Genomic DNA, 25,886 nt, shown 5'->3' with positions numbered 1-25,886 from the left:
CCACAATCCCTTCAGAGGTATACCTGCTGCGGCACAGACATAACCATGGCCACAAACCCTTTGAGATGTACCTGCTTTGGCATGGGCTTTTCCACAGCCACAGCCGCTTCAGGGTGTCCTGCTCCCACGTGGATGAAGAAGAAATTTACTCTATCCCAACCAAAACCAGTGCATTTACCTTTTTACCCCCTCCAATAGTCATAGCAGTAACAGTTTTAAAATATATTTTGTAGGGAAATCAGAGTCTCTAATAGTTTCTGTATATACTCACAGGACTAACTACTAATTCATTGCAGAAGGCCAGCTGTCTACATTTAGTAAAAAGTTGACCTTGAAATTGGTAAGCTTAGAAGAGTAGTCATGAAAGAGCAGCTCAGGCAAAAATGAAATGAACCATTAAAATCATAGATTTCACAACTCATTACATTGTTGACTGTGTTTCCTCAAGGGATTGTTTTGCCTTTTGGAGAGCTAAGGCGGCTTTATTATTTTTCTAGCCTGTAGAAATATGGAAAAGTTTTCACCATTTATTTTTTTACGAGATGGAAGTGCTAGAGATGTAAGTATAAAAAAAAGTAATTTCAGCTTATTATTTCCTGATAAAAAAAGCAAAACAAAACAAAAAAACCCTCTTCACCTTCTATTTGGAACTGCAACAAAGAATCTTTTATTTTTGCTGCTATATGAGTATTTGTCACATAAAATTCATTATGTGATCATAATTGGTGCCTTTAAGTTTTCTAGTGTGTGTACATGGGAACATAGAGTAACGTAATCAGACTATTATGAGTAGAGATGCTTAAGGGTCCATATGCATGCATAGGATTCTTCATGCTCAGATGAGAGAGCACAAAAACCACCGTGGCTGTTCTCATTTCTTAAGAGCATGCAAGATACTTTTCTCTCACAAATCCAGAAAAGTTGTCTGTGTCCATCTTTCCCAGGACTTCTACAAACTTATTTCCAGATTCATCTACTTGACTGATCTATGTGTTTCACTTTAGTCTCAATGACAGTATTTTCAGCTAGAGTGAGACTTTACGAGCCACTGTTAAGCAGTTCTCCCCCAGGTATTCATTATTTTCTGGGACTGGGAATTGAAAAGAAACCAGGAAGAATTTGGCAAAGTTAGGACTGAAATGGGATTTCTGGCACATAAAACTATAACACCAGGAATGTCAGTATGAATACTGCTGGACTGTTTGACCTAGTGCCAGGATCTGGAGCAGCTGGAGCCTCCTCCTGGGAGGGCATACATAGTGACAGACAAAAAGAATTTTCTAAATGCCAAAATTTTGCTTTACAGAAGACAAGATTCCCAGTGCAGTTTCTGGCTATATTCCATCTGCAGTAGCTCTCAAGTCCTTTCATATGCCTTTTCCACTCATTTCTCTAACCTTTACACAATTTCTAAGATCAGAAGAGACAAAGGCACAGTTATTTTTTTAGCTTCCTACTTGCTGAGGCAGTTTTGGCTTACATGGTTACAAATGTCCTTCTGGCCTTTAATCCAGGTTCCATAATGCCTGGACTCAATTTCACAGTTGAACTACCAGATATTCAAACCAGACCTGAAGTCACTGCACCTGGTTGACTATCACATGTAAGAACGGACCCTGCAGGTACAGAATATCCTACTATGAAAATAGTTATAGGAAAAAAGTCCTCACCCCAAAATCCCTACATAAATTAAATGTTACCTGCAACTGATTCAGTTTTTGGTACTGATAAATCTTTGACTTCTCACTGAATCAAAAGCAGATAGTATCTTAGTATCTTCCTCCATGTCACAAAAGTTGCCTACTAGCATTATCTGTTTGTCCTCCATGTGCAACATGCTTTATCTTTTTTACCTCACAGCATCAATATTTATGAAAAAAAAATATGACCCAACAATCAGAGAATATGCTCTTTCTAAGATCATAATTTATTCTCTCTGAGAGTCATTCATTACCATCCCCTATTTTCAGCTCACTTAAAGACTTTCTTCATATATTCTTCACACATTAAGTATTTATGTAGTATTTATGACAAATCTGAGGCAGTTGTATTAAGTCTCTTTAACTGAAGTCCAGTTCAAGTCACAGTGGAGTTCTTTGTCCCAATCTATACTTCTCATCTCTGATCAAACTCTTGTCTTTCCATACTGAATCTTCTGCCTTCCCATCACCTAAATAAAGCAGATGGAAATGAGCTGCAAAATAAATTACCTCATTTCAGTTTTGTTACCTGGTGTTAGCCCATAAATCTCAGCAGCACCAGTACTTCAGTGGAGCAGTGCAGGCAGACCTTTCAGAGTTACCTTATAACAAATCTTGATAATTTGTTTGCAAAGGTTTACACATCAGCCAAAGGTGGTGGTTGATAAGGAAAGAAAAAAAAAGCATATTTTTGACACATATTCATCATCTAATAACTAGCAAAATCCTGATCTAAATCCTAGAATTGCTAAGAGTGTTTGTCAGATAAAAAAGGAAATAGAAAAAGAGAGAAAAATAAGCCTGAAACAACAGTCTAGTTGTAAGTCTGACAGGATTTGAAATACTTGGAAACGGGGAATTGTAATTGGAAGTAATGGATAACTTTAATAATAAAGCACACTACCAAGATTTCCTATAATGTAATTCTTCCTGCATTTTTTACAGATCAGTGGATTTGAAATCCAGATCTGTATTTTTTCCATTTCATATAACTTGATAAGGGAGGAAGAACACGTCAGCTCTTGGCAGGCTATGGTTGGGCAATCAACGTTCAGAGCTGACATCTGGCTGTAAAAGGCTCCATTAATATGATCAGCTGAGGACAGGTTTGTGGTTGATTAGTGGCCCACTCCAAGCCCATTGATATATCATCCTATTTGGTAAAACAAAATGTACTTATTAGTGCTAAATTACTTAAGGAATAGGAGTTGAAAGTGGAATTTTAGCTACCAGATCTCTAATTTCTGTGGTGGCTCATAGAGTAGACTGTCAGATACTGAATAAGGAAAAAAAAAAGCAAACATAATACTTGTGTTTTTTCTAGAGACTATACTTGAACCTCTGAAGATATCAATACTCTGCCACCTAAGTGAAGATATTATTTTTTCAGTAACAGAACCATATATTTATGTATTAGGTTTAGCCATTTTAGAATGACACAAAGCATTCGGTTTTACTTCCTCCCCTTCACTCCCCAATAAGGCTATGATACCATGGATATTCTTTGTACTAGTGTTGGAGAATAGAACACTTGGTTATTTTATTTGTGAAGTAGTTACATGTTAATAGTTTTCCAAAAGTCTTAATTACCCCCAGAAGGGAAGCCCCTCCATGATGCTTAAATATGTAAAATGCGTAAAAATTTTACAGCTGGAAGAACTCGGGCAACCTGTTGTTTTGTGTTATTTCGTGACTGCCTGCATTAAGTGGGAGATGAGACGTGTGGGACAGAATGTCTGTGACGATGAAACTGGAAGAGCTTGATACACGGCTTTCCAACAAACACATTTGTGGAAAATTTGACTTTTTTTAACACCCTTTTTTAACATAACATCTGCTGCATTGCTATATTATTCTGGTCTGACTAGGAGAGCAGGTTATTCCTATTGGAGATGATCTTTTTACTGAGAACCCCAGTTAAATTTATCAGCAGCTAAGAACATGTTGACCTTCCTATTCAAATTTTATGGGCTATATCTGCAATCCTTTTCACTTGTTGGCATAATTGTTGAAGTCTGTCATACGTTTTGGTGAAGTTTCATCTTCTAGTTTGGTCTTTTCTCAGGATATGAAACTATGGATTAGCCTGCGTAGGCAGAATGTAACCTCTCCAACAAACTCCTTTATTTGACATTTTGCACACTCAGGCAACATCATTATTATTGCACAGCTATAAAATAAACATCCTGGCAAAAGTTTAAATCACAGCAATTGGAAAAGATCTTCCTGTTATTTAGCTTGTGATTTTGTTATAGCCCAGTAAAAGAAAAGACTGGTCACACAATAAACGATGTTTCTTTTTACAATTGGCAACTAAAAAAATGATGCTAGTATTAATGCATAATTAAGAAACTATTTTTCTTTAACTATGAATTAGCAGTTTCACAATCATCTACTTATTTAATAGCAAAGATCAATATTCTCTAAATATTAGTTTTCACTGTGAAAAATTCTTTACCATACCATATCTTCATTCACCTGCTTAAGTAGACAAAATTTCCTCATAAGGACATAAATCTGCAAAACCAAAAAATGTAACATTATGATGTGGGCAAATGCATTATCTACATCACATCTCAGTTAGAAGTTTCAAGCTCTAAATCCACCTCTCTCAGAGGCAGAGATTGAGTTTTTATTCTTTGGACAGTGTTTAACCAATTTGGCCTCAGTCGTTGACTAAAGCTCTTCAGACTATTCAGGAGTAAGTAGAAATGAGTTCTTGAGTTCATAAATCCATTTGCAATTGAGTTATTAATGTATATTTCTTAGCCACCTGACATTCATAAATCAACTAAGTAATATGCTGTTAAAATTTAAGGGCCTTTAAGGGATATGTGTGTATGTATATATGTTTTTCTGATGGGTACTGTCAGCTTCTCTTTTTTTTAAATATATATATGACGTGTGTGTATATGTATATGATGTGTGTATTTATATATGATATGTATACATATATACATGATGTTTATCATAATAATCTACTTCAAGAAATCTTTAAAATATAAAGAGCCAAAATTTCAACTCAAAGCAGCCTACTGTTCATAACACATTTGAGATAAAAAGACAGCCATGAAACCTCTTAGAAATAAGAGCAGAGAGAGCAGTCCTGTTTCTTATTCAATATCCATCTAGCGAATCCTGGATATCCTATCATCTAGGATAATGTTTCAGGATATAGAGTTAGTTAAGCTGTGTACGAATGTTTGCACATAGACAGTAGAACCACAACAACAGTGCTGTCAGACATCAGTCTGCAGTTGGAAATTAATAATTGCATAAATATAGATGTAAACGAAGCACAAATATTGTCTGGTCACATTCTATTTATGGTTATATCTATTTTTTGCCTTTTATTTTGTCGTAAAAAGAGTTTTTATTTTAGTAATTGCGTTTTATTTGTGTGTTACAAGAGATTGAAAATAATTTACAAATGAAGTGGGTTTATTCCTAAAAATACAATTATTTAATGGATAATTGCTGATATCAGATTAACTTCTAATTCATCAGTTTCATGCTAAAGAAGTGTCAGTTTACAAAATTAATTCTTACAAGCAAGAAGAGACTGTATGATCATTATGAAGTTGTCCTGGGTTGGTGTCATTTTGACCGTGTGCCTTTAAAAAATTCTCTGCAATATTTTAAGTAATATAACATTTCTGAAGAAAAAATACTGTTGGAATCATAGTAGCCTGCAGAAGCTGCACTGTTCAATTCATCAAGGCTTTTAACAAATATTACTTTTCTGAAATCTATGGAAACTTTTCTACAAAGCAACTACTGTGATTTATTTATTTTTTTATATACTATATAGCCTGATTCCAGTAGTTTTGCTCTCCGTAATGGCTGTCATTAAAAGTAAGAAGCTGTGATGTTCTGAAAAGATGGGGTCTGAATATGCATAAATGCACAATTTTCAGTGTGAGAAAAGCTTTTAAGTTAAATGTAGCTTTATAAATAATACAGCTTAGCTGTGCATTTGTTATACACCAGTTGTCGTAAAACTGATGCAAATACAAAGTCCCTGAATTTCTAATTTGGCTGTTGAGGTTGGCTGATTTAGTTTCATAAACATTATAATGATATTTTTGAAAATCACAAATGAGGACTAATGTCATTATAATACTCTGGGGAAAAAAAAAATCCAGATTGCTGAAAAATGAAGCTTTGTTCCAAGGACAAAATTTAAGTGAATTGAACTGCACTTTTTCTTTATTGTTAGGTACTTCAATTAATAAATTTTGTCCTCCAAAGTTGAATGAAACAATATTAAAATTCTTAATCTGGTAATATTTATAGCTGTACAACCTATAATTTAAGCATTTAACCAGCAAATTCTAGTAAATTCTTCTATTTCTGATAATCAAGCCAGATGTGATTATATTTGCTGATCATGAAATTCCATTAGTCTAGCTCAATTGCATTTTCCCTATGCTATTTTTCTAGCCATCATAGTTATACTCTCAGTCTTTATGCCAACAAAACGGAGTCAGGAGTGAATGCTGTTTGTCCTTCTCTAATTTAAAGCGTTCAAACCTCTTCTTACTCATGAGGGCTTATTTCCAAATTCTGTGGTGAAATATTGACATCAGAATGCATGAATTCTGAAAAACACAGATATTACACAAATACACAAAACCAGAAATTCACTTGGGTTTGAAGAGAAATAGTGTAGCTTATTTTTAATTCTTTTTATAGGAGTAGGAATATTAAAACATGGAAGGCAAATGAGCTAATGGATTGGTTAAATCATGGCTTTCTGAAAGCTCCATACTAAATTGCTATATAAAAATTTTATCATTCAGGTCAATATGGAAAAGATGATTGAAAACTAAATACAGTGACTTAAGAGTTATACTAACTTTCCAGTTGAGGATCCAGCATAGTGTGTCTATAGAAACAAATAAATGAATTGCTATATAACCTTGGAATCACTGAAAAATGTCAGTAGACTGACAAACAGTTAATGTGCACGTTTTCTAAATAAGTATCATATGATATACAATTGCATAAGTGAACAGAATGCTGGGAGTCATAACTGGAATACCAAATTAGGGAAATACTGTTTATGTAGGGGACATTGCACTTAATGGTTTGATCTCATCCTTTTATGTGTTTGTCAGGTCAAGTAGCTCACAAATGTACATGTCCACAAATGGAACTGTACATGTACATGCATGTTGCAACACTTGAAAGAGAGTACCTTACACAGAGCCAAAATGGAATCAGACTAGACATTTGAGTTGGCTTATAAAGTATCTGTCAGTCCATTGTAGAATATTCATATTCTTGTGCACATAAGCACAAATAGACTTTAAGCACCAGAAGGGTGACACTGTACTTGTTCTCTTACTTGTAAAATCATGTTCTCTTTGTGTATGTCAGATCTGTGTGCAGGCCAATAGCCAGATGGAGTTGGCCAACGTTCCCCTGCTGCTAGCTGTATACCCACAACAACGGAAATAAATTAGAACTTTTCTGTTTTAAATATATACACTTACAGTATTTTTGCTTGGAAACTGCAGGTGCCAATATTTTATCTGTTTGCTTTGCTGTTCTAAATGCACCATGTTGTATGTGCTAAAACAGGTGCCAAAGTTAGTGAATCAGCATTTCCAGGGTTGAAATAGAACTTCCAGAAGTTCCACCATCAGAAAGTGAATCATCAAGGATTGAGATTAAAGTAGTGATAAAAACGGCAGACACAAACATGTTCATCTGCTCAGAGATACTGCCCTGCTCATTCTCTAGCAGAGTATACAAACATATCACTCCTGCTAAGTACAACTGGAAATGATCTATCTAGCTTTACATTAGAACTGGGTGATAAATATCAGGGGGATTTAAGATTTAGTGTGATACTGTTTTTAAATTTGTTGCCATTCTTTTTACAGTTCACTGATATTGCTGTTTAACACTCTCCAAAGCAGTGTGCAATTCCTCAAGGAAAATACAAGAGTATCTGAAATACTCTTCTACATTTTTTGCAGTATGGTTAAAAAAATTTTTTAGTCCATACCTGTGTCAACCTGCTCTTAATAAATGTCAGTATTTCCTATTAAAATGCCAGTGGTGGATTTATGTTTGAGGAGACAGGAACACAAATCATAAATGAATGTCTGGATCAGAGAAATACAATCTGGGTATACATATTTGTATTTTTCAGTGTAATTCACATCACTGAAGACTGTAGCTTGAGTTAGGAAATTTAATTTCATTACCCTGGAAAACATTGCCAGGACACTATCACAGTGGCATATATTTAAAATATTCACAGCCTTCTTGTGTCACATAATACTGAGGCCAACTGGTCAATACAAAATGTTTTAATCCTGCTTTCCTTTTCTTTTACTTCTGTGACCGTAGTCAGTAAAATATTGGGATGGCACACTAACTTGAAGTGAATAGCATACAATGAAAAAGAACCAGGTTTTATGTGGTTTGATAGTTTGGTTTTATCTGGTTGTTTCACATCTGAGGGAATGAAAGGAAAACAACCAGAAAGAAAGAAAAAGATTAAAATTTTTACAAGTGAATGAACTGCAGAAGCTGAAATGTAGAAACATCTTTGCCGATGTAAAAACATTTTTGGCTGTGAAAGCTATGGCTAATTATCAGTGCTAGCTTTAAATTGCAAGACAGCAGAGTAACATGATGAGTAAGACCACTGAACAAGGAAAACAAATATAGGTGGTTCATTGAAAGCAGCTGCTATGTAAAGAGCATGTAAAAATTTATTAGCCTGAAAGAAGTTGTATAACTTTATAAAACTGTGCTGAACAGTGTATTGGAGTTAGTTATGCTATTCTTTTGCTTTGTGGTAACAAATATTGATACAATAAATACATATTTTCCATTTCCACTCCATTTGGTTTATATTTGCTAACAGAATGTTGTATCTACAATTAGAAATTACATCATTACAGCATTCTAAATGAGAATTCTGCTTAAACTCAATGGTGTAATGAAAGATGGTGGCAATGAGATCTTTTTATTTTTGTTTTCTCCCTGAAGTTTTCTATGCATCATCTACCTATGAACAAAATGACCTCCTCAAACAAAATTTACAATGTTGAGGTGTAAACGATCCCCACTTTGCTGTTGAAGAAAAAGAGAAAGAAGATTAAGGATGAAAAGTAATGTTCCAAGCTTCACACACAGAAGGATTTACTAATATAGCATCCTAAACGTGGATATACCCAGAGAATAGAGAAAGAAAAGAGAACAGCACTATTGCAAGAGTGCATTTTCATAAGAATGAAACAATCTCCCAAATTAAGTCCTGGCTTAGTTTCAGCCTTGGTTTATTGTCAGGATACATGCCAAAAAGGGGTACACCTTCAAGCTATGCGAAATTCCTAGTTCCTAGTAAGGGAGATAGTTTGCTGATGATCATCAAGTAAAAGCGGATGGTATTAGCCAAGAATGATGCAAATCTTGCAATGAACTGGCACCCTTCCAAAACACTTTTTCCTAACGAGCATTGTCTGTGAAGAACAAGAACTGCTTTCACAGCAGAAATCTGTTGGAAGGACATTTTCCCCTTCCGCTGTGGTTAAAAAAAATCCCTTTTTAATACATAGCAGGAGTGGCTCAGTCTCAGAGTATATCCTACACATTTACAGCTTCATTATAATATTTCTAAAAAAAATCTTACCTATTTAAATGAAAATGTGGTCTACTTTCAAGGAGTAAAATATAGTATTAATTATATAAAAGTGTTTGACTCAAACTTGGGCTTTCCAACACATACAAAACATGTTGCCTAGTGTAGACTGCTGGTTCATAGCACTTTGTGATATGATGGTGATAAAAAATCTGAAGAAAAAATACTGTCTTTCAATCATTGCCAACAAGTTCTCCTTTTGATAAACTATGGCAATCACCTTTATAAAATGTCTCCGTGGATATATTTACATAATGATTGATTGAGAAATGTCTTCAAAGCCTTCTGAAGATGGAATGTAAAATGGGATTCATTCACTCACTCACTCACTCACCCACCAAAATTACTGTTAATGCAGAAGAAAGGGTGCAAAATAAAGTTAGCACATTCTGCTTCACTCACTCACTCACCCACCAAAATTACTGTTAATGCAGAAGAAAGGGTGCAAAATAAAGTTAGCTACATTCTGCTAACTGGCTCCATGAAGCTAGAGCAAACTTTGTCATTATTAATATCATTTCCCAGGGCCTTTCTGTTGCGCTGAATCAGATCCAAAATGCCTCTGAAACTTCTCTTGACATAGCAACTGTTACTTGTCACAAATGATTATTAAAACCTAACATTCATTTTATAATACCTGCCACAGTTTTGAAATTTAAGATCCTTACATATTAAATATTCTGACAGCTGAAAAAATAAATGCAATTACTCCTTCTCTTCTAAGATCATACCTGTTTTCTTCACTGATATTCAGGTTCAGAATGTCTTAAAATATGGTAGACCTTCCTACAAAATTAAGCTTGTTCTGCCTTGAGGCCACTGAAGTAGCTGCTCCACCCACCTCCCTTAGAAGAGAGTCTGTATGACTGAAGCATTAAAATAGTCTTTTCATGTTCTGCCTAGCTCAGAAGTGCCCAAAATTTTTTAGTAGTTCTGATTTCCATTGAGAAAGCTCTGCATGCCACCTATGAAATACTACTGGGACAATATAGCTTCCTTACATGCATAAGCTAACAAATAGCTGTTATTTCTATACTTATTCCTGGAAATTACTTAGATGAATTCCTCTCAGTCTTCAACTTTTAAGAAGCAAGACTTCATCACTCGTTTCTTGCCAGCAAAGGTGACTTATTATAGCTCTCAGAATCAGATGCCGTTCATGTAGGACTTTTCAGTCTTTATTCAAACAGTGCATCTCATGAAATATTCTTGTGAGTGAGAAGCTGCTCTGAAGAAAACTTCTTTTTTTTTTTTTTTTTTAGTGTGTAGGGTTTTGCCAAATACCAGACCTTCATCAATGCATCTCTTAGTTGTTCTCTCACAATATTTTTTGAAACCTGGCCAAAAGCTTCCCTAACAATCTAGAAAACGTTGGCTCATCTGTTAGGAAAGAATGAGTGGTACTCAAGACCTTCAGAGTTTATATAGCTCAAGAAAATCTGATTTTATTGTAATATAGAGAGATAAGTATTGTTTTCCTTAAAGAGGGCACCATTCAGAAGACTTCTTTGAAGGGGAAATCTTGTTTTGATTCCTTGAAATCTATCCAAGATTTCATTCTGTGTTTCTGTTATTGAGACCTTAGTACTTATATTGAGCTTAACCTATCTCTGTCAGTTTGTAACATATGAAGACAAGACCAGAAAACAGCTAAGGAGCTAGGCATAAAGTTGGGAGTATTTCGCAGTTTAAAGTAAGAAGGAGAGGAGACTGCAGAGATAAAAACACCAAGGTTGTTCTGTCTGGGACTAGACAGACATGGGCCTTTCTTCAGGCAATAATGACTCTTTCCGAAGAGCTGAGCTTTACAGCATTGAATGCCCTTTTGTCTTTTTAGGTGTTAGGATTGGCTGTTTTGTATGATTATTTTAAATATAGGTAATACGTGAGTATGAGAAGGACTTTTTAGTCCTGAAAATAATCTCATGGGAAGCAACAGGATTTTGCTTACATCAAAGACAAAAGATGATGCAGCTATCAAACTTGTGGTTGAAAAATACTATGCAGAAATTTTATATATGGAGCACTGACTGCAGAGCTGGCTTCTGATCTAGCAGTCCCTCTCTGCCTCCCTCTGCCTGTGTTCAAAGATGATTGTGTGTCCAGTATTTCTTATTCATAACTCAAGGTCCCTCATCCTCTTCTCAGTTTTACTTGCCACAGTTTATCCATGGTTTCAGATTTTGATGCTTACATTCATGTCTTTTATTACTGAGCCATGACTCGGAGCAACATTGCTTCGATAGCTTTTGGATACTGTGACGGTGTGCCCCCTCCCCACCCCACTACCCCCCGCCCCCCAAGCAATAACCATCCGTGGCAGTCTTGATGGCTGCATCCGGCTTAAGGTGGACTTTGGGGAGACGGATGGCAACACAGTAGGCAAGACCTGGCTGGCTGGCATAGTGACCCAGACGTCTTGCTGGTATGCAAATATGACTATAAGTCAATCATCTTACTCCATAAATAGTGGGGAGCCCAGGGCCCATTGACAGTAGCCAAGGGCTGTCTGGAGCAGTGACCCAAACATCTTGCTGGTATGCAAATATGACTATAAGTCAATCATCTTACTCCATAAATAGTGGACAGCTGAGGGCCCGTTGAGCTCTCCTGCACAGCAGCAGGCTACGTGCCAAGATTTCCCCTCGAGTAGGGATGCCTCTCAAGGTTACTCCTTGAGGTTGAGAGATGCGTTGCCGCAACAGATTCTCGGTAAGTGGCTGATAGCATGCTAAACTTTGAAATCTTAGCTAAGTGATATGAAGGATTGATTGTGCATATATAATCCTTTAGACATAAACCGTTGACCAAGTCTGGGACTACGATTGGATCCAGCCGCACCTAGACTCCTCTCTGAGAAGGAGTTTAGAAAGCAAGGGGGTCCTTTCTGAACCTCATGACTCAATGGGAGGGTCTCCCTGACAGTGTTGTCTGACCCTGTCCTCTATGCAGTAAATAATCAAGTGTACCTTGCCATCGCATCTTGTTAAACCACTGCCGCATTTACCATTGAACTTTGTTAACTCAGTTTTATTTCAATAAAGTATATTTTTGCTTCTTCCTTATCAGTCAGCTGCACTCTCACTCCATCCGCGACATACAGACTTTCTGACAAACTGGCCAAGTTGTGATTTACACCGTTTGGCATCTTTGGCTATTTAGGTTCTTCCTGATAATTACTTTACTTGCACTTTGCTAGTGTATACATGGAAGTTTTTAACTGCATAAGCTCTATTTCTTGGATTGCCTTATTGAAGCGCAGGAGAACTAAAATCTAGAAGACAAAGGTTTGATCCCACCATTCATCCTCTTACCCAGTTCAGTTACCCAGGAGCCTTTTCTAAGGGGCCAGGAGGGTTCTCGCTTGGTGGCAATCTGTCAACACTGTTTATCAGATATTCCTCTTCACCCCCCATCCCTGTCATCAGTCAATAAACTTTCAGAGAACAAAACCCTTGCATTGTTTACTTAAGCCTACAGTTTTGTAATTCTCAATTTGTGAAAAAGGATGCCTTGCTTTTCAGCTTAAGAAAGGAAATAATGTCATATTTTGGTATTTTAGTTTTTTTGGATGCTGTAAAACACTTCATTTGACTTTTCTAAGCCTAGGAAGCCTCAGTTGTCAATTACTTGCATGTAGAAAATCTGCTTTGTAATATGTGCAGCCAAATTTATCCCTGGTGCAACTTTATTGACTTCAAATTAAAATCAGCTTCTGTTAAATGATCCATATGGGAAATACACAGCTTGGTTAATCAAAGGAAAGCATCCTTTACGATGTGTGTTCATTTAAATCAGGACTTTTACTTATTGCATTGCTTGCAGTTATTACGATTAAATATGCCAAAAATAGACTGAATTTGAAAGTGGTATAAATGGTGATGCTGGCTAAATGGTATAATAAACTGCATGTGAAGAAGCAGGTGTGAGTGCACACGAGTGTGAACTGTGTTGTGGTTTATGTAGCAACATAAGCAACGGTAGTCATAGAGCAGGATAAACAAGTAAGGGGGTGCTGTTCATACAAAGGGGGAATCTTTGTTTCTATTCTCTGTGATTCAGAGTTTTTAAAATGAAGCAAAAGGAGCCTGGCAGCCTGATAGCTATGGAGAGCCAGTTTGGCAAGCTTAAGCATCACCTAATAAATTGTCTGCCAGCAAGGTTAAGTTTTAAACCTGATATAACCCTCCAAATCCACTGTAAGAATACTCAGATATTTTCTGTCATAGATTTGAGGTTTTGGGCCTTTTACTCAGTCATTTCTAGTCTTGTAGCTATTTGCTCACTTTGCTAATTTTTCTATTTTCAATGTCTTAATTATAATGGTATTGTCACCCTTGTCAAGCTAAGGAATTATGAAAATGCATGCCCTTAAAACACATATCCTAGCAGACAGGAGCCAGGATGAGGAAATAATACCCTTTCAGCGTTGTGATATATTTATATTGATGACCATGGGGGAAGGCAGAGGATATTTAACCTCCAGAAGCAAGGGAAACTATCTCATAAAATTTAAACTGTATGTGAAGTGCACAAGAATGAAAATCTTCTAGAAATGTAGGCAATCTGAAGGAAAAAGAGTCTTCTGCTGTAAATTTAGTGTCTAAATCCAGGGCAGATTACAGGACTATAATCTTGTTTATAATTTAATCTGAGGTGAGGAAACCCTAATATATTTTAACTGACTAGGATATTTAACCTCCAGAAGCAAGGGAAACTATCTCATAAAATTTAAACTGTATGTGAAGTGCACAAGAATGAAAATCTTCTAGAAATGTAGGCAATCTGAAGGAAAACAAGTCTTCTGCTGTAAATTTAGTGTCTAAATCCAGGGCAGATTACAGGACTATAATCTTGTTTATAATTTAGCATCTGAGGTGACTAAGAAATTGTTGACTAAAACTGTAAGCTGATGGCTTTAATGAATAACACCTTCTTGTATAACTTCTGCAGAAAAGCATTGTGCATTACTTGAGGGGAGGGTGTGAGGAAACCCTAATATATTGTCATTTAACTGACTTGAATGTTACAACATTGTAGAAACAGAAATCAAGAATAATGAATGTTCGCAAGGCAAAATTTGGTTCAATAATATATGGAAGATGCATGATTGCTTAAATTTTAAATCTTGCACAAATTAATCAATTTTAATGCATTAAAAATATCAAAAGCTTAGGAAATTTTCCCATCATTTAGTACTCAGTTTATTTATGAGTATTACATAAAATGCAGAAGTCTATTTATCAATTAGTATGTACAAGTGACTGATGAAAACTTTAAAATTTGATTTAATCGCTGCTAGGCTGGATGAAACCAGCCTCCCAGTAACCATAAACACTCTATTAACTTGTCAGCCATCAAAGCAAGCTGGTAAGTTGCTACTAAAATGGGGTTGAAAAATAGAGATTCATGAGTTAAGAAAAAGAGTTAGTACTTCAGAAAAAGTATGTGGTTGCTAGATGTGTTCAGTAAATTAATGTACTTTAAAGAGAATTACACCATATGTGTACAAACATTTTTTTCAAACATTTATATTACAAAAAATTAAAATAGAAAGAACTGCTGTTAAATAGAATCAAAATTTTTTATGTATTAACTGTGTGTGCAACTTTTCTTCATAAGGAGGAATTGTGTGATGCTTTTTTTTTTTTTTAAGAGAAGTCAAGCATGAGACTTGTATGCTTTTGCAGCCTGAATGTAGATTTTTGGTATAGTGCATGCAAGTAATGTCAATATTGGGAAGAGACAGTGGAAAATAAAGAGGGTTAACCACCTTCTGAGACAAAGTTCAAAATAAAGTAACTCTAGATATAGGTTGTCTCCCTTGTGAAAATGATTTTTCTGATTTGCTGTTAGTTCACAAGGAAAGATGTTTCATCAGTGGCTGTTAAAAAATACAGTGAGAGGTAAATGAAAAAAATATATGCTTTACATAAATGGCACTGGCAAAAAGAAAAGTTAGAGAATTAAGGTGAAGACTGCAAAGTCAGTAATTCAGAAAGTTTAGTGATGATAAAGTTATGTTTTTCCTGTAAATCTTAGTTTAGCCCTGTGTGTTCATACATTTCAGCACAGTCTCAATTAACGTACACAGTATCTGTATCCCCATAGAGACTCTTGAGGACCTCCCCAGATCTCCTCTGAAACATCCACACCACACAGCATGAACATTTGACAAGCCTTTCTGGTTTTCAACAAGATCCTTTTGACATCCATGATGCCCCCAACTTCTGTGCATCACCATGCCCAGACATATGCTACAACAAAAAAGATTCTGCCAACCACTACAACTTGGTATGCACATTAATCTTGCTGCAAGAATAGGACACAGTGTAAAAAAGACTATAAAGTGCTGGGTGAGGAACTAACATGCTCTAATAGTGTTTCCTGCAGCACTGGGCAAATGTTTCATCTCCATGATGCTGCAGGTAGCAGTCAGATGCTGGGAGGACAGCTGGCTGCTGGACAGTCAGAGGAGAGCTCTTGAAGAGCCTTTGACAGATGAAAGCATCATGTGAACCAGAGTGGTTCAGTGGCTGCAGGAAACATGTTGCAGTTGCTGAATGGTGATCCAGGCCAGGCTGTGGCTTCATACAGGCTCTTGGAGGCATCCTGCTGCTTTTGCTCCATGGCTATTCTCTATGGGTCTTAATGTGGCATTGGTCAGTAGAGGGCTGACAGAGGGCTTCTGGGACTGCATTTTTATTGTAATCCCCAAAATCAACTGTCCCTGGTATTAGAAGCCTGTGTATCTGTGCCTCTTTCTCTTCTTTCCACGGGATGTAGTGCAGTATGATGAGGGGGAATAGGCTACCTGGTGTCTTGCCTTGCAAAAACTTCCGGAAAACGCGGTACTAAAGGCAAAGTACCTCCCTCAGCTAGCAGCAGGTAGTGCTGCCATAACAGAGACTTGGCTTTTCAGGCTTTTTTTTTTTTTTTTAATGTCTTTCTAACTTGCTCTATCACTTCATTCTGAACAAAGCTCTTCAGTTGCCAAGTGAAAGTGTTTTTTGCAGGTGGGCTTTAAAAATTATGTTCTCAGCACAGTCTGCCTGACTACTCCTGTTGGCCACAATACAACTCTCCCTTTCAATTGAAAGGGTCAAAATTGTCACCAAACTTAACACAGTGACACTTTATTCTGAGAAAGCTTTGGATACCATGGCACTGCAGGATGATGTGGTGCCTGGAAGTGTTAGTACATGATTTCAGGATTTGGTAGTGAAAGTTAAGTTGTCTGGTCATGTGTGGTGGGTGCCACAGATGCAGTATATGCTATGGATGTGGACTGCCCAGCTTGTGGGGGTGAAGTCCCTTGATTGACCTCCCGGGCTGGGTGTTAACAAAGTTTTCTTACTTGCCTGATGCTGCCACACTGCTCTGCCTAGCCACTAAAAGATGAAACAGTATGGACATAAAGATAAGGCTGTGGAGGCTGCAACGGAGCAGTTGAGGTGCAACCACTGAAACCGCAGAGGAGATACTATCACTTACTCTTCCTGAAGTAATTTTCAGGAAAATCTTGTTTGACCTCCTCTGTTTTAAAGTAGAGCATGTGAAATATTAGTGGAGCCTTTATAGAAAGTAATTGTGAGCATGTGAGATTTATCAGTGATTTAATTTTAACTTACTTAAATTGGGAAGGTGTCAAAGGATGAATCTCCTGGTAAATATTCATGACCCTGCTTGAATTGAGGGAGCAGCAGATTTTTCCATAAAGTGACTAATTTGATCAGTATTTGTAGATCTTGTAGCAGACCTGAAAAATAAACAAAACAACACAGAAAGATAATTGCTTTATTTTATGCAAAATTAAAGTTTTTTGAAAACAAAATGTCATGTAGTTGTTTTAATGGAAAACTGAGGGTTTTTGTGGAAGTATTGCAATCAACTCTAGTTTTCAATTATCGATACTAGGAAGTTGTATGACTTGCTTAGGAAATGATGAGCCATATGTTGGCATTTAACAATGGTTATGGGCTAAATAAATTTGCTGGAGTTTTTTCTGTATTCACTCTGATTTACCATTTTTGATGGTTTTCATAATCCCACTAATTTTCTGTCTGGTTTACTGGCTCTGAAGGAATATGCCTTTTGGCACTTCATGCCAACCTCACTACAGCCCAGCTTCAGCCCCAAGAGGCTGCTTGGCCTCTCATTTTAGTGCAGGATCTATATCATTCTTGGAGAGCTGCAGGAATGGTGAATTGTTTTTTCATTTGTTGATTTCTGCAACGCAAGATGGCATGGCCATGGCTGTGAAGGCTGGTGGGTTGGAAAGAGTATCATGATGCCCTGTCCAACCAAGGCACCCAGCAACCCTGCACCAAATACTGCCCTGTTACCTTCCTTGCAGGGAGAAACCTTTCCTGTTGGGTTGTATGCCATATTATCCTTAATATCTATTGGCACTGAGTAAGTGCTACCAGCATAGGTGGGAGGAGATGGGACATGGCAGGGGCGGCTGTGTGAAGATGAGTGTAGTGCAGATGGAGGCAGCTACATGGGAATTTCGAGGGGGTAACTTTTCAAAAGGAAAGAGGAGACTTTCATGAAGAACTGAATTTACCTGAAAGGAGGATGAGGGATTTTTCCAAGTAGTTTAGAGATTGTCTTAAATTCAGTGTCATCTTTATCTTGTGTTAATAATTTTTAGAACTTGTTGTGCATGTGCTTGCTCTCAGGGGAGAGGCTGAACAGGCCACATTTCTCTGAGTGCTGCTTGAGGAAACTTGGACACCTCAGTGGCACCTTCCCAGAGAGGAACCTTGTGGTTGGCTCTGTTTTGCTGTCTTGGTTTTGCAATAACAAATACAGTATTAGAAATATGTTAGTGACATAAGGTGTATTATCGTATAAAGCATTTGGTGAGGACTTGTGTAATGAGGCTCTTTCACTTCAGAAATGAAGTGAAAACATTGAAGGTGTATGTCAGGGAGCAGGACGGGCTGGCTGAGCTCAAATGGAGTCCTGAGCCCATGGGGAGGGCATAGGGGGAGGCCCCATGGGAGACTGGGCAGGGCTATTAAATCCCTTTAGTGCCTTCAGGGCACTGATACTGTTACAGAAAGATCAGTGAAAACAAGATCATAGAGAAGACACAGAGAAACAAAGAGCTGCTGGGTGGGAGACCAGCAACCAATCTAGAAAGGAGACTCACATGGTCTCACTGAGGACTACAGAAATATTTTTATTATTTTATCCAGAGCTGTTTGTTATGGTTGGTCATCTCTCTGTTTTTTTGTTTTTTTTTTTGGGGGGGGGGAGGAGAGGAAAAAAAAAAGGAAAAAAAAATAATTTGCCCTCAGTGGAACATGAAGTACATCTGAAATCTTGATTTTTTTCCTTCTTTTTTTTCTTTTTTTTCTTTATTTTTTTTAGGGAAATTGGCAAAGTGTTTTATGTCATTAAATGTCTTTATGGGTTTACGTTGTTGCTGAGTATGAAGTATTTTTAGCCAGCACTTTGAAGTACTGGTAGAATAGATTCTTCTTAAAGAATAATGGACTATTACAGCACAGGAAATTGAAAATAAACATGGAACTAAAGTCTAACCTTTTATTTTAAAGAAATAGACACTTTTTCACCTAGTAATATCCTTTTCATTAAGAAAACAGAAGTGAATATGAATGACTTTGCCCCAGATATATTAGGAAGTGGGTGTGTTTTCACTGGTATGCTGAGTTATTTTCTGTTCTGAATATAATCAATAATCACTTGGTTAATTCAGGCAATAATAGTTAACAAAAGACTTTTCTAAATCTGGTTTTTTTTTCGTTTAACTTAACCTGTTGATTTGGGAAGTAAACTATGCCAAGTAGGAAATTCAGTTTAAGTAACTAACCACCACCCCCCACCACATTCTCAATGAAAACAGACTGACATGACAATGTCTATGTAATTACATTTGCCTCCTTTAAGTGCAGAATACCACTTTTACATTATACTTATTTTCACTGAATACCTATCTTAGGCAAATGCTCTTTTCTTTGCTTCTTGTTCTTCATCTTCATTTTCAGAGACGTGTCTGTATTTCTTCTGGTAGATGTAGTTGGTTAAGTGTTCACTGAAGGAAGAATGTATTCTGTGTCAGAACTCACATTTATTAGAACCAGTTCAAATTTTGAATGAATCTGTTTTCAGAAACTGCTTATTCTTGCCCATTTTGTCAACCTGCATGTGCAAACATTGGGTTATTTTGAGTTATGTGATGTGAATATTCCTTCAGAATTGTTTTCTTACCACCTTTTTGGAAAACATATTCTAAATTCTTTTGGGAAAGGGCATAGGTGGGATACAATGGTTGCCTTTAAATCACTGCTGAGACTAACTGTAGCTGTTTTTAAATTAGTTTGCTAAATAATTATATCACTAGTTATGATTAAGTGAAAATTCAAATCCCCACTCAGCTACAGTTTCCATGACAAACAAGTTCATAAAAAACCCACATAATATTCATGTGTGGAAAATGTTAGAGATACATCCTGGATCTGATGTCTCCTTTTGTGAAGAAATGAATAAAAGGAGAAACTCAATGGGAGTTAAGGCAAAATACCTCAAAGTATTCACATGAAATTCTAAATCCTGATTTAGATAAAGAGCTAAAAAAAAATTAAAAACATCTACACAGTCTTTAAGTCCACCCATAGATTTAAATCTTTTACCTTTTAATTAGTTCATAAATGTGTGGACAAAAGAATTGTTACATACATGGAGCTTTAGGTATTTCTCTCAGCTCTTTCCACTTACCTTGCTCTGTAGAATGAACCTCACTTTTTGTGGCTTATGAACACCTATATGGTTTCCCACCATTTTATTTTTAAATGACAGTTTTAAATCCCTAAGTAACAGGTCTTTTTTCTTTTCTTTTTTTCTAGAGGAGGTAATGTTAAGCACTTGACTCATGACCCTGAACAGAACTAAACCATATGTGATGTTTTATTTATGAAATGTTATGCATCTTGAAGCCAATACAAGTATAACATTGGATTGCAGTTGTCTTATTTCCACATAATACAGTGTTTATTGATTGTTGTGGGAACTATATTTCTGTTCTTCTTGTTCTGTGTCTGTATGCTTTAAGAACTTTTCAAGGTGCCTCTTGTGTGAGTCTGTCTGAATTAAATCCAAATCTGTGCTTACAAAATGGATCTTTTATCATTTGTTGTCACCACATTCTCTAATAAAACCCACCAGATGCAAACTGAGTCTGAATACTTGCAAATTTTGCAAAATATTTTCATAAAACAACAGTTTTTCTTATGAGATTGTTTGCGACCTACCCTGGGGCTTTTCCATCCAACTTTGCAGACAAGGTAGTAGCCTGATATGTGTAAATAAAGGCAAACTAAGGAAGACAAGGGAGAACTGAATTGATATGATGTCTTTCTTCATTTCAACATGTCTTTCTGGTTAGTTAAAATACTGTAGGAATTTTATATATAGCTATGTGTTTTGGGTTAAACTTTATCTTTCTGAACTGGTCTGTCTTCTGACTGAAACTGCACATGTGTACCTCATGCTCTCTTACTGTTTTGCCTACAAATTGGTTGGTTGCTTTAAGAGGCATGTGTAAATTTATCATCTAACTATGCTTTATTGTTTCATATACCAATCTGTATATCCAGGCCTCACAGAACAGAATCATGCAGAATCATTCAGGTTAGATGGGACTTCAGGAGATCTTCTAGTCCATATAAAATGAAATTCAGATGTATAAACAGATAAACAAAATTCTGAGTTTTTGACTTGAAGAGCTTTGTCTAATTGGATAAGAATTACTCTGCAAAATTCATTACAAAAGTTAGAGAAAAAAGGGAGTGAATAAATTCACAATGACTTTTAATAGTTGTAATTGGTTACATATATCAAGTAATCTGTATCAATTTTTATAACAGTTGTTAAATATTATCAAGACAGTTTTGGTGCAACTGTGTCTTGAATTAGAATCGTAGAAGCATAGAATGGTTTGGGTTGGAAAGGACCTTTAAAGATCATCTAGTTTCAAGCCCCTGCCTTGGACAAGGACATCTTTCACTAGATTAGGTTGCTCAAATGAATTAAGTAATTTTTGCATATACAAGTTTTGTGTTAACTTGCTTCTTTTAGGAATACATTTCAATCTTTTTCATTCTTTTTAAGGTGCTGGTGGCTGGTCTCCACTTGTGTCTAATAAATATCAATGGCTTCAGATTGATCTTGGTGAAAGAACTGAGATTACTGCTGTCGCTACTCAAGGTGGTTACGGGAGCTCCGACTGGGTAACAAGCTACCTTCTGATGTTTAGTGATAGTGGACAAAACTGGAAGCAGTATCGTCAAGAAGAAAGCATTTGGGTATGTTCTTTCAATAATGAGAATTAAGTTTCTGCAGAAGACTTAAAATACTTATGCTATACATTGTTGCAAATATAAGCAAAGCAGTGGAGTATAAAGAACTACACTGAAAATGTTTAGATAATTAAATATACAAACTAATTTAGCTTTTGACAAGATAAAAGGCTGTAAAAAGCAAACAAACTTCAAAAACCTAGCCTTAGCATTACTCCATTAAGTCTCAAGGAGGTATTCTGAGGACTAAAAATGTACTGCAAAATCTCTCTTGTCTTGCTATGTATGGTAAAGTTGTTTTCCCAAAGTACTGATCCCAGTATGCTAAGCTTGGCTTTTTAATTAGGGGGGGGGAAAATTGCTTTATTTTTTCTGGAACATTTAATCAGATTGTAAAAATAAAAAGAAGCAACACAAAGAAATCAAAATCATAACCAAAAAAATCCCAGTTTATTTAAAAACAAATAAATATTAAGGAAAATTTAATTTTTGGTCATCTAATTCAGAGTCTAGTTTCTGATGTTCCAACCCATTTATCTCCTATTATATTTGTAGCTAATAATAAATAAGCCTTGCTATGCTTATCACCTTCTATTCACATGAATTTTATTGAGAGCAAAGGATACGCCATACCAGACAGACGATGTCCAAAATCCACATGGAAAACTGAATGATACAGTTCTAGACCAGAGTTGCATCTTTCCTTGATCCCCAATGATTAGCAGCTTGGACTAAAGGACAAATATTGGTACTTGTGGTCTACAATTTTATCCTGTCAAGTTACTTCTATCCTTCTGTCCATACAAAGAGCTGATTAATTTTTAAATTTTACTAAGCTTTAGGCTTCAGTTATTTCTTGCTGCAGTTAAACATTATGTTAAAATATGCTTCATATTATGCGTTTTAATTTTGTTGACTTTTAATTCAAAATGTTCTTGTCACTCTTATTGTCAAACCCCATCTATGGTATAATGAGATTATGCAGTAGCTTACTTGTTGCATAATTATCCTTCTTTTTGAATTTGCTACATACTTCTGCTTCAGATTGTGTTATCATAACAAAGAGAAATAAATGAGTTTCTAATCCATATGACTGTGGGGAGTGAGAAAAGAAAAACAATCTTCCAAATGTTAAATGAGCATAAGCTGCTACAATATTGTCTTTGCCCATCTTCAGACAGACTGATAAATCTAAAAGGTAGAGTTGCTTGATCTCTTCAAAGAGGGCTCTTTTGAAATCCCATATTAGTATTGCAAACAGTGAGGTAGATAATTATTTCTTGAATATTGCCACCAGTAAAATATCAAACAAAAGTTCCAAAAAATTGTTAAATGCTGATGCAGACATCAGGGTAAGGAGGTTGTTAGATCTGTAGGAGGGGAAAAGTAAGGCTTCAATTCCATTATCTCAAACTTAATAAAAAAATGATTATTTTAATGATTGCAATGTAGATTGGAGGTATGGCTTGCAGGCAGTGATGCATAATTCAAGGATGTAAACCATCAAATTCAGGAATAGTCTATTGATCTTTTTTTATGTATCTTTATTTAGGAGTTCTGCTTCTAGGGGAATATATTTTCTCTTTTCTAAACTAATGCATAGGCGTAGTCTTGGAATGAAACTCTTAAATCTCTATTTATTTTATAGATTTTCTCTGACTGTTATCTGTTTATGTTGTCTTCTAAAATGAAGTGCCCAAGTTCATTTCAGGCAAGAACATCCCACATTTTATGATACCTACTGTGTTATTTCTATCCTCTTTTTAACTGAGTCATTGCCCTAATACAAGATTGCTTATCGGAGGTAACTTTTTGCCTTTTTTTTTCTTCTGACTACTACTGTGCATTAGAAAGATGGAAGATGCCCAGTTTTGAGGGCCCTGTGTTGCTATAAGTACTTCAGAATTCTTCGCTGTATGTAAGGATTTGGTCTTTGTAAACACTCTTTCAAAACTTAAGTAGAAAAGATACTTACCTTCTGTACAATTTCACAGCTCCCTACTTTTTATTTTCCTTTTCAGAAGTTAGTTTTGAATTGTCTTTGTCACCTTATGGCTTATCTTAACTTAAGTTTCTGAAGCTCCTGTCATCAGTGGAACTGATTTTTCACTCACTGTAAAATTTTTATAACAACTGAGATGCAAAGAGGACTCTCTAAGCATCAGCAAATGATCTAGTTATAAAAACTCCTTTTAGAGTCTGTGAAACAGGTAATCTTTTCTAAGGCTGGTTCCTCTGACCTTTGATGTCTTTGTTAGGTTGAAATGAATCATGTACAACTATCTTACCCCTCCCCAATCTATAAAATGCTTAATTGCCTATTGGTGCTGTATTTAGATGTAGATATTCAAAAGTTAGGTGAGATGAACCTCTATCCTCTCTTGTGGCTGCTAAATATGATTTGTTTTCACTTCTCTGCATATTAGGAATTGGTTTAGAGGGAATCATGGTGACCGTACTCTTTACCCATGCTATACACCTTCATCTCAGTCTACTCATTGACATACTGATAATCTAAATGTATGCCTTACTTGCTGTCTTATACCTGTAAAGAATTTATCTTTCATGTAGATTTTATTTATTGTTTAAAATACTTTAATTACTAAAGATATTTTTGAAAGACTGACTCTACAGTTACTTTACAGTTACTAGAACTGCTCTCATTGTAGATTAAGTACTGTAAAGTATAGTTAGGTGTAATTTTTTTCGTAGTTTTTTTCTTAGTTAGACAAAAAAAATCTATTTGCACACTGATTTTGATTTCTTTCCTCACTGACATGGCTATCACTGTCTTTTTTAAAGTTATCTCTAAGTATTTTCTGCACTGTTCTTGATACTTATGTTAAGATTTTTCAGGCAGCAATTCCCAGGATCAATATTAACATCCTTTTAAAAGTTGGTACAGTTCTGGTCAAGATATAATTCTCAAGTGAAATAGATGTTATTAATGGTAAAATACATATTTTTGGAAAGAAATCTTTCCCCTTGAGAAGCATTATTTGTATCTTGGAAAGAGATTAATTCAAATAAATTTTAGATTTTCTTTAATTTTATCGTTAATGTAAATGTGTTTGAACAAGGAATGTTATGCATCTTTATGTGTATGTTCTTCAATCTATTTCTATTTTTTCCATTCCTTAGGGTATAATTTCAGATGCAGTAAAGCCCAACCTCCCAAGCCCAACCTTTTGCACAGGTTTTCTTTTTTACCTCTAAAATGAGCAGTGGTTTCAAATCTGTTTATATATTAAGCTATCAGATTTTTACTCTGGAAAGGACAATTATTTTCACTTGTTTTCTTTCAAACTTGAGGAGGTTCACAGTAAAACATCATAAAAATGTACAGTAAACTTAAGGTTTGGTTCAAGAAGCGCTAAGAAAATTAAAGTGCTAAGAAAATTTTTACATCTTTAAATATTACCTTTAATAGTTGTACTGCTATTACTTCTTCATAGCAATTTGTATTCTAGATATCATCACCTGTATCCTATCTATGAAGAATCTCATATTGTAATTGGTAGTTTATTTTATCTATTTGGGGCTACATATATTAATGCTTCTAACTAGTGTAGTTTCTAATTTTAACTAATTTCATAGTTTTGTATCACAAATGTTTTTATGCTGTGTACTCTTTCCTTAACATTACTAATTAAATGTTTCTCTTAAAAGGAGAGAAATAAAGTAACATAAATGATATTGTCCATCATTTTCAAAAGGAGAGCTAGGAGGGGGAAGAAGGAGAGCAATTTGCAGTTTGAATGACAAGTTTCAAATGGCTGATAGTTTCAGTGAAAACATGAGTAACACACCTCATGGAGAAATGCATGACAATGCCATTCATTAGCTGGAGTTTTAAAGAAAAAAAGAAATACAATTTCTCTTCAATTAAAAGTTGACCATGTCTCCTCTGATACAGCTCGGGAAATACCCAGAAATTAAGCCTTCGGTTTCTTAGTTTGTTGTTTGTTTATTTTTTCCTGAGAGAATAATGATTTATCCATTCCACAACTATGATCCAATTTTCAGTTTTATTTGTTTAAATCTTTCTTCTAAAATTTATATGCAAAGCAGAGGAATTAAAACTAATACTTATATAATGTTAGCTTGTCGTGGTTTAACCTCAGTCAGCAACAGAGCACCACACAGCCACTCGCTCACTCCCCCCCGGCGGGGCGGGGGAGAGAATCAGAAAGG

The 25,886-nt window shown here is 35.8% G+C and overlaps 1 protein-coding gene across 1 annotated transcript in view; it reads left to right on the top strand.

The window, feature by feature from the left end:
* LOC103893554 (contactin-associated protein-like 4) overlaps positions 1 to 25,886 on the top strand; it is a 203,461-nt gene that overhangs the window by 16,707 nt on the left and 160,868 nt on the right. Inside the window, exon 3 of the mRNA XM_019470308.1 lies at positions 21,505 to 21,698. Coding sequence (XP_019325853.1) covers positions 21,505 to 21,698 — 194 coding nt within the window. The remainder of the gene's footprint in view (positions 1 to 21,504; positions 21,699 to 25,886) is intronic.

Source organism: Aptenodytes forsteri, unplaced genomic scaffold (assembly GCF_000699145.1).
Source record: "Aptenodytes forsteri isolate BGI_AS27 unplaced genomic scaffold, ASM69914v1 Scaffold42, whole genome shotgun sequence".
In the NCBI taxonomy this organism is placed as follows: Eukaryota; Metazoa; Chordata; class Aves; order Sphenisciformes; family Spheniscidae; genus Aptenodytes; species Aptenodytes forsteri.
This window is presented reverse-complemented; position numbering and strand designations above follow the sequence as displayed.